General features: G+C 33.3%; 1 protein-coding gene across 1 annotated transcript; it reads right to left on the bottom strand.

Annotated features, from left to right (window-relative positions):
• Positions 1–3,293: 3,293 nt before the first annotated feature.
• On the bottom strand, positions 3,294–19,115 carry LOC111056985 (probable protein phosphatase CG10417). The gene is made up of 8 exons (XM_039436268.1): positions 18,862–19,115; positions 17,053–17,302; positions 14,967–15,143; positions 13,743–14,301; positions 11,977–12,133; positions 9,675–9,906; positions 7,683–7,900; positions 3,294–5,790 (listed from the first exon to the last, which is right to left on the bottom strand). The coding sequence occupies exons 1-8, from the start codon at positions 18,970–18,972 to the stop codon at positions 5,581–5,583; spliced, it is 1,914 nt and encodes a 637-aa protein (XP_039292202.1). The 5' UTR covers positions 18,973–19,115; the 3' UTR covers positions 3,294–5,580.
• Between the last annotated feature and the right edge of the window lie 323 nt (positions 19,116–19,438).

Raw genomic sequence — 19,438 nt, 5'->3', positions numbered from 1 at the left:
TCCTGGCAATTTTTCATTTCATATTTTTCTTTCTACCTACCTTGAAAGATTTGTGCATTTTCAAGTCAACATGAAAAAATGCCAAACATTATTATTTATCACCGGAACATTATTATATTATCGGAAGGAAATGTGTTCTGGTAGTGTTACATAATTAGTAGTGCTGTTTTTGTAAAAATATAGGTTCTGTTGAAATATGGGTCCATCCCCCGGAAAAACTTTCGCCGCAAAGAAGGTGCTTTGAAGCTATTTGGTAGCAAGGAAAAATGCATAAATTTCTCTGTAACCCAAAGCAGAGAAAACTCCTATAATTAATTATTAATAATAATAATTAATTATATTATATATACTGCTATTATTAATTCTGTACCCAAAGTTACAAAATATTATTTTCTTATTCTTTGTCTCTCTGGTACTTTTGTATTGCTGTCAAAACAACAATGCATATTAGATATATATGCATGTACTCATGCTACGCAACGAATCACCGCAAAACGAATAGATTTATCTGAAATGAATTAGATGACAAACATTTTTGAGATTGCAATCATAAATATCCTCACGACGAGATTGATACCATTTCCAAGTCTGTAGCTTCAAGGAGTCATGAGTTATATGGTTTTCTAATTTTTAAATTTGACATAATTTATGATGGAAAAAGCGTTTTCCACTGCAAACAGTACTTTTCACTCTTCCGATGACGCTCCAGCCGTAAAATATGGACTTTCAGCCTTCAATCAGATGTCATTTTAAAGCCTTGGAAATATTCTACAACACTGTCAATAATACTAGTGTATGTTTACAATAAATACATATACAGAGTGGAAAGTGAAATATTGTCCCCGAAAAATGTATGTTTCAAGTTTTTGAAGTTAAATAAAACATGAAAAGAGTGGTCCAAATGAGACGATTCTATCAAATATTATAGATTGGTTAATTCTAAACATTTTGTGCCGGTTGCACAAAGGCCGGTTAAATTTCAATCGTGATTAATTCCAGGAGAGCCAATCAGAGAAGCCGTCTAATCAAAAAGACCTTATCTGATTGGTTCTTGTGAAATTAATCACGGTTAAAATTTAACCAGCTTTTGTGCAGAAATCATCTGATATCTCTCACAATGACTGAATAGAAAGGGATAAAAAAAATTCTGTCAATAATGACCGCCATCTTGAATTTTTATGATATCGAATATTTTCGTTGTTTCCATCACCAATATTCTTATTCGGCTTGTAACGAAGAGATTGAGGCCATTTGCAAGTCTCTATCTTGAAATTAGTAATGAAAAATCGATTTTATAGTACTAGCTTGTTACCTCATGCATATGGAAAACGCACCAAAAATCATGCAGGGTTACCTTTGGAGGGCGCTGGAGAACACATTTGTTGACGTACAGCGCATGAAGATATATCGTTTTCAAAGCTATAGAAGCGATCTAAATTTCATAGATTTAAATTTCTCTGTACTCCTTGCAAAAAAGTAATTATGAAAACGAAATTTGAAAAACCGTTTTTTTTTTGGGCAACCGGAAAATGTTATAGAACAAAATTTGTAGAGGAAGATTATTAAAATATTTTCGTTCACAAAACGGTTGAATATCTTGAACGGTTATTGAAATACAAGCGATATAGCAAAACGCTCAAAATTTTGGCGGCCATCTTGTTTTCCGAGGTGTTTGCCTGTGATTTCGACTCATCATCATCACGATCCTTATCATGCTAGACCTAGAACAAAGAAATAGGCGATGTAAGTGATGACGTAAGCCGTTGCTACGACGCCATTTTGGTTTCTAAACAAACCGTTGCTATGGAGAGAGAGCATGTTATTCAAATGGGACTAAAACATCACCTTACATTTACAAGTATATCAATGAAATAATTGATTTCTAAGAGTTGAGAATATTTTTTTCATGTTCTTCACACTCAAATCATCAACTCTCAGTATTTATTCAGATCAAATAAATTTTTTTGGGACAGCCAAAGCAGAAAGTCTCACGAAGTAGAGCTTAGTACCATGTCTGTAGTCTGCTATGGAAAACCTACATGTAGAGAAAGTTGAAGTGCAATTTGAATTATTACCTAGAATTTCATTAGATTGCTATAAAGTTGTAATTTAAAAATTCCTATGAATATATTCTGTTTTCCTATTGTTTAGTGTAACTGTAAGAGTAGACTATAGGTTAGGTGTTTTCGTTTAGCAAAATAACCTAGAGGTACTTATAAGTTTGGTGTGAGGTTTTCTGAAGTACCTATATAATTGTTTTCAATCTACGTGAAATCGTAAAATATTGGAATGAACTCAACACAATAAAAAAGATGTAGATGCAGTGACCACTAATCATGTTGTATACTTCCTAAGTTCCTATATTCTAACTAAACGGTGATGATGTTTACAAGAATTCAAAAGGGGTAAGTAAACATGTAGAGTAAAGCAAATAATTAAGTATTTTATTTGCTACATTCACTGTAAACATAATTGTATTAATAATTTACTAATGTAGTTATTCTAGATAAATTTGATAAATATTATTTTTATTAACAATAGCATAACCTAAAAATGTAGTACAGAACTTATAGAGGCGAGCTAGACCTTGGGATTTTCAGGAAATCTAAAAAAATGGTATGTAGCCTGCCTTTTCACTGTAATGTTTACAGTCAGGAACAAAGAAAATGTTCGTTTGCTTCAAACCATTTTCATTTTTGATCGAAATCAGACTGTATACATTTTCAAATAAACATTTCTAATGTGAAACAGCAGACTGTAAAACTTCCAGCATATGCTGTGACAGTAAACTTATATTGAAAACAAAATAATAATTAAAAATTTCATGTAAGAATTCATGTGGCACTTTAACTTTCTCTTCAACAAGGCTTACCATAGCAGCCTACATACATAGAACTATGCACTACTTCGTGAGACTTTCTGCTTTGGCTGTCCCAAAAGAATTTATTCGATCTGAATAAATACTGGAAATTGATGATTTGAGTGTGTAGAACTTGAAAAAAATATTCTCAACTCTTAGAAATCTATTATTTCATTGATATACTCGTAAATGTAAGGTGATGTTTTAGACCCATAAGAATAACATGCTCTCTCTCCTTAGCAACGGTTTGTTTAGAGACTAAAATGGCGTCTTAGCAACGGCTTACGTCACACTTACATCGCCCATTGAGACATCTTCCACGGCTGTTACCCAAAAATGACCACGGAATGAAATTTGCGCCCGGACTATACAAAAATCAGGAATGACTCTTCTGGGTAAGTACAGGTAAGGGATCTGCTACAAAAACACCATGTGCAAATTTTAATACAATTTTATTAATGCAATCGCAATTCATTACATGGTAGCAATTAAAGAACAAATTGATCCAACAGATTTATACATGTGATCTTATAACAAGTGAGAACAGACCCAAAGAATGGTAACTGTTGTTGTAAATCATACATAGATAGTATTTGGTATGAAACATTCAACTATTTTTTTCTATTTAAAAAAAATAAAATTGGAAGGAATAACCATCACCAGAAGACAAGAGTTTTAAATTAATATTAGAATGTTTTATATCTACATCATGTTCGTTTTAAATCTAAATTTTGAAACTCACTTCTTTACTTATCAAAATAAAAATCATATGAACCTTCAATCCATATCTGATATCAAAATCTCACATTCGTTCTAAACTTTTTTACTCAATGTTCATAATAATAATTATTCAAAATTTTAAAACGCTAGCATGACAAGACATGTTAGCCAAACTTTAATTATAAATTACATGTTTTAGGAATACATTTTTTAAGAGTAATTTAATTTTTATTCAACAGCTACCATGTAATGATTTTCAGTCAATTAAAGATCACATTAAACAATAAATTAATTCACTAGTAGAACCAGTTATCAAATAATAATGAAGTAGTATACGATGAATATAAATAGATAAGATACAGTGTTATCAACTGGAATGTAAAGTTATTGAAAGAAAAAATATAATTACAAGAAAAGCAAATTCTCAAAACATCCAAATTCAAGTAATGGGTCTTTATTTCGAACAGTACAGTAAATGAGAAATTACTTAGTACCATTCACATTATTTCGTACCATACTAGATCAACAAAAACATGTTATTTGTATCTCTTATCGTAATTTTCATAAAATCAAACAAATAAGTCAATCAATTCTCAAATAAGGTAGAAGTATTGAAATGATGAGCGTTATTATAAACTATTTTGAATATTATCATTAAAATATATAATTTTTGAAGGCACAATTCGTATTTATGAAATTTCTCCCTATAAATTCCAGTTGCGTAGAAAGACAGTTGAATAATCTGGTACTTTCTCATAATTCAGTTGGTTAATTGTTGTACACATTCAACTCTAATACTTTCTTACCACATTTCATCGTAACACTTAGATCTAATTGGAAAAACAAAACATAATGATTCTCCAAATCAAGATCATTATCTTCAAAATTATCAACACCACCAGACATTCAAATTTTACAAACGAATTTCACATGAGAATGCTATTTGCGATTTAATCGATTGGTAGATTTAAATAACTACATAAGCACAATTAACTAACTCAAGGATTATACGGACAAATAATTTGGCATCGCTGAAAATTATCAATCTTTGGGACAGAATAATGAATTCAAATAAAACCATTTTCTAAAAAACGCAATTCTATCTACCTTTTTCGAGGACCGGACTTTACACAGAAATTAATAATTTCAAATAAATCTGCTTTTAAAACAATTTACTTTACAGTTAAAAAAAAACACAAATTATTGAAGGGTACACTTTTGGCACAGCTGTAAAACTGAGGAGTAAATTGGGACTCAATTTATCTCAAATTTCTGTCTCAGCTTCATAAAAAATACTGGCAAGGGATATTCTGAGTTAGTATAATCCAGACAATTATTAGCAAACAAACATTAAAGCGGTCACGATGTTTGATAGATACCCTTTTCTAGCTGTCATATCTGATAGAGACAAGGAGGCGTCATTAACTTATCAACAGAGAAACAGTTCATTCCAAGTGAGCAATCATCTAAGTGCGTCTATGAAGCTTCAAGATTTCTAAAATAAAAATAACATATTTTAAATATTCCATTACATGAGGTTGGTGGAATAAATCTGTCAAAGGTATTTGTTCCATGAAAAAATATTCTATTTGTTGTTCAACGATATCGACACTATTCATGAAATTCAATAGCAGATGCCTCACAACTGAATTTTAATCACATTAGAACCATTTTCACATTTGTAGAAAATTCTCGACGAATCCTTGATTTACAACTATAGCTAATACTGTACAGTTAGTTGTTACGTTTTAAAACTAAAATAATGCCATTTGCTGCAGTTATGCTGCGAAAATTCAGCCTTTCAAAAGTAAGATAACTGTTCTGACCGTTTCATCGTCGAGCTAAATACATTAAAAAGGTACATGAGTGTAGGATGATCATAATAATAGTAGAATAATCACTGACTCAGCTCTTAGTTATGAGTGAAAACACTTTAGACACATTTACACAAGCTTCAATTGAAGTTAATTTGAAGCGCAAGATGCCTCGGCACAGTAGACTCAGTCTGAGCCTGTTAGAGACTCGTCTGTTTTTTGTCGCTTGGGTCTATCTTGACACTCTTGGTCGTCGGGCGAAGCACAGCGTCGCTTCACCACTGGAGGTACCTCCAGTGGTGAATCATTGCTTTTGAACTTGACTATGATACATGTCATATTATCGCAACCTGTTCCGTCTCCGAGCGTGTTCGGTGCTAAACAGTGGTCGAACATCTACAAAATAAACAGAAAAAGTTATTATTTTTATTCTTGAAATTATATAACTTCTAGATTGAATGAATGATTTATAAAAAATATAATAACCAATCTCAATTTAAAGTGAAGAAGCCTACAAACATGATCTTAATAACATAATACAAAACTATGTATTTAAAAAATTTATAAATAATTTATTTAATAAATCAAGAAGAAAACAAAGCATATAATTATATTTTGCTATCCGAAATAAAATTTATCAGAATTTTTAGATTGGACGATACATAAAAAGTTGAAGAAATAATTGCAAGACTTGGTCAAAAATCTTATTACAGAAGAATAGTAATAGAATGAAATTTTGAAGCTACCCATTCTTTCAAGTTGCATAAATATCTTGTTCACCATGACAAAATAAAACAAATGAGTATTACAAAAAATATAAAGCTCCTATAGCAATTGTTACAAATGTAAGTGTAAATAGCTGAAACAGGATATTTATATACAATAACACTGATAGATTAATGTAACTAAATTACTGTAAGGGTTGGTTTGAAAAAATAACGGTGCTAATTTTATAGTATATCCTGCTGAATACTACAGATAATGGTTACTCTACAATTACTGAAATAATTCCTCAGATTGGATTATAAACAAGCCACATGGGCATCATACTCAGAAAATCATGAGGCCATCATCATTCTGAGATAAGTGGTCAAGCATCAACTCCTACCCAATTTTTGATAGATTGAAATAGTTTAATGCCCGGTTTTAACAAGCTCAGTCAAAACGGGTGAGAATTACTGGAATTATCGATAGTAATTACCGCTATAGAAACCATATGTTCCAGGGCACTCGTTGCAAATCGTACCCAAAGACCTCAAAGATGCATAGACTCACATGCAGCGCTAGTGTCGTACCGTACTTGGAATTGAAATCCGCCATTGAGGGTGCAACCCATAAGATTATTACATACCAATGCCTTTGTGATCTATAGTATTCAAAATAAATAATAATATATAATATCTCGTGCTAAAATACCCCAATGGCGGCCTTCAATTTCAAGTAAGAGCTATCATTGGGAAGGCATAGGCATTGTGGGTCTATATCTCTTTAAGGTCTTTGATCGTACCGAATTCGACCACGTGTACGTTCTGTATACAGTAAATTGTTCCAGTTCCAATCGTAAATTGTTCCATCAAGGCGTCGATCACGTGACTGGTTGTTTCCATAGAACATCACTTCAGATCTTTGGTTCAAGTTTTTGGCGCGCACTTTTGAAATTAATTTCCACCAAAAGTGCCGTAGAGTAACTGCGTAAATTAACCAAGGCAGCTGTAGTGTATAATAATAATAATAATGATAAACATGATTACATCTTGGTTGGAGTTGGTTCTAAAATGATGTGGAGAAAGCAGAATATACGGTAATGTTGTTTGTTGCAGAGAAGCAAGCAGACTGCAATTCAATCGACCAATGAGAGCTCTGATAGTTTGAACTGTCACAATTTACCAGGCTTCGACTGTGAGGCATGAACTTGGAACTGGTTTCTGGTACAGAATCTGTCAAAATTCTTCCCATGGGACGCGGAACGTTTTACCTGGTAAATTGTAAATCGGACAATTTACCACATTCTATGTACCCAGAACGGGCTCAATGACTTGAAATTGTTGAAACTGGACTTTGATAAGAGCGTCCAGTTACAAGGTAGATTGAAATAATTCAAGATTTGGAAAGAACTTCCAGTTAAATCTCCGTCATAGACCAATGCCAAGTATGTGAATTGCAACAGTTGCAGCTACAACATATTATTATTGTCATTTGTTACGTGAAGCCACAAATCTGAGCAGAGGTCAAGTGGCATGTAACATGTCATGAACATTTTTCTATGCAAAGTGATATGATAGGCCTACCTGTTCACAGATTTTCGAGACGGGCACTCCTTCGTGCAACTTGGGCTTCACGAAATCGACCACCTCCTGACTAGTCATCGAGTTCCAGATGCCATCGCAGGCCAGCACCATGAATTCGTCTTGCGCCGTGTCGACCTCAAGCTTCTTCACATCGGGCAGAGCGATTATCATCTGCTCTGTAGGCGGAAGAGCCGAATTCTTCTTATAGGTGAAGTCACCTGCAACATAACCACAAATTCAAATCAAACTTACTTGCCACGAAAATAATAGAAACTAGTAAAATACTTAATGTTAGTACTGTATATTTTTTAAAAATAAGCTTCAAGGTGTTGCCAGAGACAAAAATAATAAAAACTGATAAAATACTTAGGGCCGGTTTCCGAGCTCGGCATTTAGCTAAATTCCAGACTTTTAACAGCTGAAGTCAGAAGATTGGCTTTCCAAAACGGGGCGTAGTCGCAGTAAATAGGTGCTGCAAAATAAATCTTTATTTTCTCATTTCTACAATTGGTAAAGTTTTTCCTTGACGAAATGAAACTATATTCCGAAATAATTCAAAATAGCTGGAGCTTTACACTATTTTCTATTCATTTTATTTTGTGTTCAATTTTCTAGTATTTCGAAATTTGATTTTAACTATGATTTTGACTTTGACTATGACTACAACTACGCCCCGTTTCGGAAAGCCAATTTTCTGACTCCAAGGGTCTATTTCACAAAGGTACAAGCAGTGTTACCATCCATGGTTACGGACAAGTACTTGTAGTTACAAGTTTACAAGTACTCACGTTTCACAAAAATGTATGATCTACAATTTTACAAGTCTAAAAGTGCTCCAATAGTAAGCATAACCTATTTTGATAATAATTTCCTTTTTTCATGCTTTAAAAAGGTTACTTGCACTTTTTAATAATAACTTTGAAATTATTTGAAAGCAATATATTTTTTTTGTACATTACACTTCATTGATTGCTGAATATGTAACCTACACAGTATGTAGCCTACTGTGTATATATACTATAGTACACATAAACTATGAGTTAACACATCAATGACTATTTTGGAGATTTATTAAATTTAATTTTCCAATGCATTTATTTCCAAAATAATGAATTATAGAGGGATATAGGGCATTTTTGAATAGTTGGAAATAATCATTGAATAATTTCAGTGATCACTTGTAAAACCTTTACATAGCTTTCCACTTCGGTAAAAATTTCATAGTTACGAACAAGTAATTTTTACAAAAATTGTTGGCTACAATGAAAATCTTTGTGAAACAGGCAAAATCACTTGTTCTTAACAAGCAAATCACTTGTAAACTTGTAGAAATTCATTGTAACGACAAGTCTACAATTCTGCTTTTGTGAAACGCTTGTATAGCGTGAAATTTGTGAAACGCTTGCTCAATATCTCCAAAACCATGGTTGGCAACAAGACTTGTAACCTACTTGTACCTTTGTGAAACAGGCCCCAGCTGTTCAAAGTCTAAAACTTGGCTGAATCCCGAGCTCGGGATCAAAAATTGTATTCCCAACTTTTCTCTCTATATTTCATATATCAAAATCTAATTATATTTATTCATCAAATTGTATTTTTTTCTTTAGGGCTACTCTTGAATATAAATAAAATTTAGTCATGTTGTGACTAAACAATTTTAAAAAGGGTACTTGAATTTTTATTTTTATGCACCTCATTTGGAAAATAATTTATTTCAAACATTTACATTTCCCTTACGTCTTTAAACTTTACAAATACTCACCAAATCGCATAAAAAATGTCAAAATTATTGATGTTTACGATTTGTTTTGATTTCTGTTTCAATATAAATGAGGAATCAGGTCAGCAACTCATAGTTGTGCTTCAATAAAGCAGTTTAAACAAAACATTCATTACTATTCAGCATAACAATTGGTGGTTTAAACGTGTTTACTCTAGATGCAGAGCATCTGCATACTGTTCTAATAGTTTGATGCATACATGTGTGCTTACCAATTGCTCTGGACAGGTTGAGGCCCTTGTTGACACGGCCCTCCTTGACAGTGCCGCCGGCCGCCAATATCCTCTCCATCTCGGGCGCGTCCTCTGGCTTGTGGTCGATGCTCATCTCTATGGCCTCGCCGTTGCGACACACGATGCAGCGCGAGTCACCCGCGTTCGCCACATACAGGTTGTTGCCCGCCAACAGGGCTACCACCGCCGTACATCCACTGTCCATGCCCGGCTGCACACAAACAAATCAAATTTTATTGCCTCAATAAAATAATATACAAAAAAATACATTATATATTCAAAAAAATCACTTAAAAGTACAAAAAATACATGATAAATTTCTTAAAATTAATTGGCGTTACCAGCAAAACCTTATTGATTTGTGTGCTGGTGACGAGTAACAAAACAGTTCGAGAATTAAAATTGTATATTATCGTACAGTATTTACTATCTACATTTATAACTTTGTCAGATTGCTATTCATATTGAGGTGAACACATTCGAACACATTTGTCTTACAACAACACCTCCTAGTTCTCCTCACTTCGCCCTCCTAGGTTTTTAATAAAGCCAGCTAATTAATCAATCAATCACACGTATAGCACATTATCTACATTTGAATTTTGCATTGGAACATTATGTATAGGAGGGTTAAGTGGGAGAGAGGGCCGGCTGCGCCCTAACTTCGCCCTACAGGTTAAAATAAAGGCAGCCTATCTATCTATCTACCTATCAGCAAGTCATACTATGCCACATTAAACAGTATACAAGCTTATTATTTGCTGCTACCTTGTGTCCAACCTGTTTCCACTACACTACCGATGACATTATTTGGAGACCAATTCCAGATGAGAGATTGAATTGAAATAGGAACAGTTTTGGGAATAAGCCCGTTGGGCCACTTCTATTTTAATGATAAGAGATTTTGTACAAATGTATAACCTACGTAAATAAATGAAAATAGAAGTTATAATTGTATAATATAGATTGAATTTTGGTCTTCTTACACAAATCATCTTGAAAAATTAAAATTCATTCCCTATGAGTAAGAAGAGAGCATGATAAGATTCAATTCATATACTTTCAGCATTGGCTAAGACTGACCACTAACGATAGAACATACATGATACACATGACGTCATACATTGTTGTGTCATCACAGGGAAGAGCTTCAAGCACATTTCTTTAGTCTTTTGCACTTCCAAACTTTTTCATTTCAATTTCTGTTCGCTGTTCTAGTAGTCTATGAGGATGAATTATTTTTCTATCATTATAATTTGTAATTTTCCAATGGTTTTATTTATTGTTATTGGTTGTTTATTTCATGTTAGAAGCTTTTCGCTGATGAACAAGTTTATGTGCATGATAAACATGCATGTTCCACAGTTAGTGGCCAGTTTTAGTAGAAAAAAGTGGCCATGTAGAGGAGTGATGAATGAAGGACTTTGGTGAGATTCACTCAAAACTGTCAGTGTTGGTTGAATGAAAAACGTGGCCGTAGTTTGGATGGCAGTCAAGCATTTTTTGTGATTTAAAATAAATGCAGACATTATCACTGAAGTTACAAAGCAATCCAGGAAAGACCGCTATTGATGTTCAATATTGCAACAGGATGTTTTTTGTAGAAATTGCATAAATAATTATTGTTATTATTAGTTTTGTATAAAAAATCCCACTCTAGAATTTCTTAAAATTTAGCTTTTTGAGAAAATACTGTTCTGGTTTGTATTTTCTTACTTTAGATTTATTTTATTTGATAATTAATGAATTTCTTCCGTTGTTGCAGAATTGAAAGCCAAGATTCGAGAAGCGATTTCAAATTCCAGTTGTAATGTTACGTCAAACCATGCATGGACAATGTGATGAAGAGACTACAGGAATGTTTGCGTAGAAAAGGAACATACCTGGAAGATGTCATCTTCAAAAAATAAATGTTACGGCATTATTTATTCTAAAATGGCATTATTTTTACTATTGAATGATATAAAAAACTTTATTTTAAGACTTGTTTTACTTGAAATTATTTAACTTTCAAAATTTCCTGTTTCTCTGAAACACACTGTACATTTTTCATTTCCTTTATCAAAAAATTTTCGTATTTGAATCCACAGTAAAGGCTACATACACCTGATCACCAATAAAGAATAGCCTACTTATAAAAAATCATCAACACTGTAAAATTCTGATATTAATGAAAAATATTGCAAATTTCATATGATTTCTACAATGATGCACAGGTTTCGAGGTTGAGTGGTAGGGGGGACTTAAAAGTTCTAACTCCGCCTAATAATGACTAACTCACCTCTTCTGGAAGAACAGAGAATCTGCCATCACATTCATCGTCATCCTCGTCTTCTTCCTCATCATCATCATCCTCATCCTCATCTTCGTCATCCTCACCGTCTTCATCATCCATCTCGACTGCTACTGAATCTCCTTCATCATCATCATCGTCATCGCTACAAAAATACACAACATTATTGTCTACTTTATAAATAGGCCTACTTTCAATGAGCATTGACGCCAAACGCTAATAATTTTATTCGCTAATTCTGCTATTTGATATACTCTATTTTCAGTTTTAACAATTTAGTATAAAATATTTAACAGTATAATATTTTTTTACAGAAAACAGTTTCAGGCCATCATGCCTGTTGTTTCCAGAGTTGTATTGCATTTTGTTCGAAAATAAATAAATGAAACGAAACCATAGGGGACAATGGGGGAATAAGAAACAAATGAAAATTCCTCAGCATACACCAATATATTAATGATGTTGATTTTTTATGCCACACTCTTATACAAACAATAGCTAGCTGTTCAAAAAAAAAAAAAAACACGCTTGAAAATTGAAATAAAGTGGAAATGGAAATTGTAGGCCTACTTGAAAATTATAATATAAAAAAACAATTGAAAATTATAATAAAGTGAAATAGAAATTGTAATATATTGTAAATAAATTGAAATTGTAAATGATAATAAAACAAAGACAAAAACGGATTAAATACAATTTTCACAAATTTAACAGTTATGTTTTCTTATCACCCCGGCATTTTGTTCAATTAGGATAATAAGGAACAGATCCTTTTTCACGATAGTATAAGTAGCTGAAAGAAAACGAAAAATTGGATTAAGAGGCTCTATTAGTCTATGAAAAGGTTTGATGAAGGGATTGAGAGCAAACTAAGTAGTAAAGTTAGGAAAAACATGAATTTGGGTAGGTAAAGTTTTTGCAAGGGTCCACTTGAAGTATAGATTTTCACATCAAAATTGTTAAATGATATGTAGGAAGGTTCAAGGTAACTATGTGAATTAATTAACAATTTTAAACACTTACATAACATTTAAAATGAAGTCTCTTATTACCCCTGTCTCTTATTCCCCCACTCTCCCCTACTTATTGAACAAACTTCTGATGATATTGAGAAAGCGACAAAAGCTAACAAACATTCTAATTACCAAATGACAATGATTACTAAATATTTTGTTGCTTATTCTTAACTCTGCTTAATTTGAATTGACTGACTAATAGTTTACAAAGATGGCATTCTGCCTTCCTTGGGAATCAAGTCTCAAATGCTGTCAAACTATCATGCGATAAACTGAGACACTTCAATTGGTTCAATAAAACTTTAAAAAATCCAATATTTTAGCCAGTTTTCACTGTCATCTACAGTAGATTAGTCAATTAAATTATGTCAATGTAGTCAATATTGTCTTAGTCAATTTCTTAGACCAGTCATAGATTAGACACGGCCCATTGTATATTCATACTGAAAGTCGATGAAGCCAACATCTAACTGCCAAATCCGCCCACCTTGACGTCACAAAAGTTTGTCGTGTAGGTGTTTGTGGTGTTCAACTTACATTGTTGTTAGCTTGGTTGTGACGTCAAGGTGGGCGGATTTGGCAGTTAGATGTTGGCTTCAGAGGCTAGGCTTCCCAGCGTGTCTATTCTATAAATGGTCTAAGGTCAATTTAGATTATGTGCATGGTTGGAACTACCAGTTTACAATGGTAAATCATCAATGAAGTAGTCAGACCAATTAGATATGGTTGGATTCTTACCTAGCCTGTGCATTTTCGAAGTCGAGGTCCTCAGAGTCCTCATCATCGTCATCATCACTGTCATCAGCGCTCATTAGCAGTTTACGCGTCAAACTCTGATTGCGTCGGGTCTTCGGCTTCTCAGATTCATCGTGATCGTCCACCTCTCCGTTGGTACTGCTCACTTCCGGTTTGGGCACTTCCGATTTCGAGCAGCTTCCAGCATCTGATTTCGAAGAACCTGCCGCTTCAGCCTTGGACGGACTCGCCATTTCCGCTTTCGAAGAACTTGCAGCTTCAGCCTTCGAAGGACTCGTCAGTTCCGCTTTTGAAGAACTTGCAGCTTCAGCCTTCGAAGGACTTGCCACTTCCGCTTTTGAAGAACTTGCAGCTTCAGCCTTCGAAGGACTCGCGACTTCCGCTTTCGGTGAACTGCTACTTCCGACAGCGCTGCTCGCTTCCGGCTGCTGTTTGCTGCATTCCGCCTCGTGCTTGTCTCCGTTGACCAACACCTCGCCATTGGTCAGCTCGCTACTCGACGAGCTTGGCTCGCTCGACTTGGAACAGCCCGCCATGACACCTGTTTCCAAAAAAAACATACATATTTTGTGCGTTCAGACGTAATCTAATTACAGCTACAACTATGTACCTACTATTTAATTATGTTAGAAACACATTGGCGTTATAATCAACTATGACCATCATATTATATTATTTATTTGAATGAAATATTGTTAAATCAAGATTATAATAAATGAATAAGACCTGGAAGCTAACAAGGCTGACCAATAACGGGTAGGTGATAAACCTGCATGTCATGTTTACATAAACCCATACAAATGTTCATCATCAGCGAGAGGCTTTCTAACATAAAATAAACAACCAATAACAATGGATAAAACACTGAAAAATCAAAAATTATAATGATAGATACAAAAATAATTTAGCCTCGAATAGAGCAGTAAAAATATAAACAACAAAAAATGGAGATACAAACCTAACCTCAAAAAGTTTTGCTCGAAGCGTTTCGCAGTGATGACAAAAACATGTAAAAAGAATGTGCATGGCATTCTACCTGTAGTGGGCAGCCTAAGAACAAACTGGAAGCTATGGCAATGGCATATACTAGTAGGTTCAATACTTACAAAATAATGTTTAAAAAATTCAAGAGTTCAAAGGGAAGAGAAGCAATGTAATAATAGATACACTCATTGAAATTTCTTTTAGATATAAGAGAATACTAACCACTTTTCGACGTAGAAGGACCGGCGCCGTCATCCTTGCGTGATTTGATGGCCGGCGAATCGAATTTAATCTTAGCTCCTTCCTGCCTGTATTTGGCCACCAGCTGATCCAACGGCATTTTAGCCTCCAAGAAAAGATCTTTCACATTTTCTTCACTTTCATCTTCGACGTCGGATCCTGAAAAAGCACAAGCCAATTTTGAGACTTACTTTATTGGATAATGCAGAAGCTCGTTAATAACGTTATTCAAAGAAAATACATAACCAATCTTCATATAAATAAAGACACATCAATAAAAGTACCGACCTACCTCACCACCATCTCAATATTATAGTTGTAATAATTGAAGCTAATCTTACAATAATTAATTAAATTTAAATAATACATATCTAGAATGCAAATAGTCTATAGAATGAAGAATATTACCCAAAATTTTCTGATGTCATGAAAATAAAAATGACATTCAGGCTACTACAGAAGGCCTATACGAAAATCGGTGGGTTACTATATTAGTAAATATAGTATTAATTAGCAATAAAGCGCGGCTCAATTCTTCTTTTTTGAGGCTTCAAATTTTTCTCTTGCCAATCATTTAAAAAATGTGGTCAACGGCTCTGACGAAGGAGGAAAATATTTCCAACTAAATCCTATGAGTTCAAACACAGTGAAATATGGCTACCCCATTAGTAAACTTGTCCATCGTTGCATTCACATCGCGATTAGGGATGTCAATCCCGGGACTGATTTCCAATCCCGGTATTTCGGGATTATCCAATATCAATCCCGGGATCTCAGAACTGATCCCGGGATTGGGAAAAATCAGTTTCATGCATTTTTAATCAATTGTTCCTCCTCAATGACATGTTCAGTAACAGTGTGTGGAGATGAAAAAGGGCTCATTATAGAGGGAGACGATATTCTTGAATTTGAAAAATACCTCGGAATAATATTAAAATTTAACATTCTATTTCTATAGATGTTTTCAAGATTAGGAGAAATTTTTTTTAAAAACTGAACCACTACTAAATGAAATTTTCTAGAGCCAACTAAATTCACTTCAACCAGATATTCTACTTATGATAGAGAAAGAGAAGAGAAAAGGAATAATTAGATGGAGAGTGAATAAATAGTGCTTGTTGATTTCAAAGTTCTGAGTGCATTTCAAGGAAATGACATCAGCACTATTGCAAATATTGCGCCGTCTAGACTGGTAATTGTGGTGCTGTGTAAACAGAAACAAACATATGTAGAGACATAATCTCCTTAGGAATAATCTTCAAAACAACCATTCTGCGAATGATGCGAACCGATAATGCGAGTTCTATTTTGCCAGTAAAGAGTGCAGTATATTATGTATATGCAACTATAGGCTGTGCCTGTAGAACAAATTAGTCAAACACTTTAAACAACAAATTAGTTATGCGATACTCATATTCATCACCGTAAATAAATTCTATATTGAATTATTTTTGGAAAAATACGATTAACAATTTCAGGTTTTCTAGTCCCGAAAATCCCAGGATTGACGCTGACAAATCCCGGGTTTGTTAGATATAAAAAATGGTTCTGACAAATCCTGGGTTTGTTAGGTATAAAAAATGGTCCGGGATCCCGAGATTGACATCCCTAATCGCGATCTGCGACTGAATCTACTGTGAAGCAAATTAATAAAGCCTTACATTGAAATAAGCCAAAAAGCAGAAAATGTATAAGGACACCGAAAAATGATAGTTGCCAAAAAAAAGGCTTAGCACAAGAATTTGCAATGGAATTAATCCTACCTATATTATTTTTAGTAGTAATTACAACTTTTTAAAAAATATGGTAATCTAAGAAATTTTACATTAATGAAATCTGTTGGGATTTATAAAATATTCAGATGTTTGATAAAAATTACTAATAGATTTCTCATACAGAACAAAGATTATATTAAATAAAAATACTAAGAAATTGTCAATAACCACAGATTTAAATTTCTTATAATTTTTATTTAATATGAATAATTACCATAATATCAACTTCTCAACTACATCAAAAGTACAAACAAAGATTCAGTTTTATACTTATGAACATTGAATTATTTTACCGTTGAGCTTGCGACCAGACATCTGTTCAAGAACTTTGATGACCTCAGGCGTGATGATGGTTGCGTCGAATCCAAGGAATCCATCAATCAGAGCTTTTTCGTAGTCTCCTTTCTTGTATGCTTCAGTATTTTTAATGAAATCTGGCAGGTTTTTCTCGCAATACTGAGCAACTTCTTGACCACCGTGGCCATCATAGACAGCGAAAAATGAAACGTTCTCGTCATAATTCAAACAACAATTATGGGCATCCTGAAAAAATATTAAATTTGATTAATCTCTTTCAATTAAGTTATACCAATTAGAAGTTTTTCTAGAGCTGTAAGATATTGAGGAAGACAAATTAGTATTTGATATCAGGACCTCCTATATACTACCTATATACAGGTATATAGGAAGTCCTGATGATATACTATTAAGACAATTAATTGAATAATATGATCAATGTCCGTTATGAATCACTTCAATCTGCACAGAACAAATAATGTTTTTCAGCACGATAACATCAACTCTTCACAGTAACTCAAGTAAGTATTATATGGATAATTTCAAACAGTAGATGTTATAAACCGATAATAATAACAATAGTACGGTACCTCTTAACAATAAAACAAACCATTAAGAAGGGAATCTAACTGTATAACTTTTATAAATCTACACAGAATGGGAAGAGAACTGTTCAAAATTATGCAGTAGTGATGAATGATTGATGAAGAATTCATTCTTTCATAAGGTGCGACTCCTAAGTGACGAATATAGTAATGCTGTATTAGTTGCTATCGTTTCTATAGTCGACAAATATTTTTATAAAGACCAACTTAACTTACAATAATAATACAGTATTAGACTGCAGCTTTCAATTTCAATACAATCGTTGCGCGGCTAGATTCGTACAGCTACAATACAATCGACGCTTAGGAATTGGACCGTAAGATAACACTTTCTAGGCAGCGTATATAGCCACCGTAAGCAAATAAGCGGTTTAGTAGAATATGTTATGGACTGTTATAAACAAACGACATGGGGTTTTTGATTGCAGTTAGCTCGCGTGAAAATTTGTTATAATTTTTCAACTCATTCAACAAAATTGAATTCCTGTAAAATTAAGATAAGAAAATTCTTATATACAGCTCGGCAATTTATAGAATACAAATTTAATGCAACCAGAATTGAAAATGTTGTTTTCAATTAGCTCTTCTGACTGATTCATTCCACAATAATTTATTATTCTCATTGAATAACCCAATTTGTGAATGACTAATATAGGCTAAAACGTTTTCAAGAGAATAGTCACCGGCCGGCCGAAATTAGACAAAACATTATTCAAAGTCTTCAATAAAAATAACAAGCACAATAATGAATAATAAATTTGTATAAGCGAAATGGAGTTGTTTTTAATTGAGAATATAATAACATAGTACAAAACTGTTAAGTAGGCTTGAGGATTATTAAGTTTAATAACCTCAAACACATGAACCGCCATAATTTTCAAGATTGATAAATTGAATAAATTAAAAGTTATCAACTTCAAAATGATTAATTATTTAATTGTGAATGAATATAATAAAGTAAAATGAAAGAAATACTTAAAATTACTTAAATAGGTGCTCACTGACCGTTAAATCACCTGTAGTCAAAAACGTGCTTCTGTTTCAAACATAAAACAAGCCACGCTTTCAAAGTGCTTTCAAAAACACTTCGAAAACATTGAAGACATATTATTGATTTTTAAAGTGCTAATTAATAATTACTTAATATCAACTAAGTCAGAAGTATGAAATTTAGAGCTAAATTACAAGGTAAAATATTACCTCTTGGTTTTCACGCCAACCTTGCATGGAACTTGCACCACATATTAACCGATCAGATTCAAAATCAGCCGACTCTTTGTCTTTGATAGGTTCCGAGAGATAGCCACCCATATTTGAAAAATAAAATATCCTAGAGTAAGAGTTAAATCAAATTAAACTTTTATAACTACAAAGCTTCTAACACATAGTTTATACTCCACAAATCACTCAGCGGCCATGTCGTCACTCGTCAGAAACAGAATTATTGCAAATTGGGCTCAAAAGACAAGATACGGCGCGTTTCTTGTGAGCATGCGCAACTACTGATTTGAAAAAATATTCTTATCAATTTCACCAAGTTATTCGAAATAAAAAATATTTTGTGATATGGAAGAATATTTTTAAATCGTGGTTGATCAACAGCTTTGAGAAAATCATCGATGAATTTATTATAGTTTGCTTATGACTGTTACCTATCACAGTATATCTAGATGCATCACTTTCAAGAAGCTGGTTCTACGTCATAGAAATTGGCCAAAGTACAATATTCTTGAAACTATACACAGAGCTGAAGGTGGACAACCTATCAACAGGAAAG

This window comes from Nilaparvata lugens, chromosome 10 (genome assembly GCF_014356525.2).
Source record: "Nilaparvata lugens isolate BPH chromosome 10, ASM1435652v1, whole genome shotgun sequence".
Taxonomy (NCBI): Eukaryota; Metazoa; Arthropoda; class Insecta; order Hemiptera; family Delphacidae; genus Nilaparvata; species Nilaparvata lugens.
The sequence above is the reverse complement of the archived record's forward strand: the minus strand, read 5'-3'. Positions and strand labels throughout refer to the sequence as shown.

Bases quoted from the DNA above. Each gene is read 5' to 3' on its own strand.
- LOC111056985 (XM_039436268.1), bottom strand. From the start codon at position 18,972: ATGGGTGGCTATCTCTCGGAACCTATCAAAGACAAAGAGTCGGCTGAT. The intron at 14,302-14,966 runs GTTAGTATTCTC...TTTTGGAAACAG, and splicing joins TCCTTCTACGTCGAAAAGTG to GTGTCATGGCGGGCTGTTCC. The intron at 12,134-13,742 runs GTAAGAATCCAA...GTATTTTTGTAG, and splicing joins TTCGAAAATGCACAGGCTAG to CGATGACGATGATGATGATG.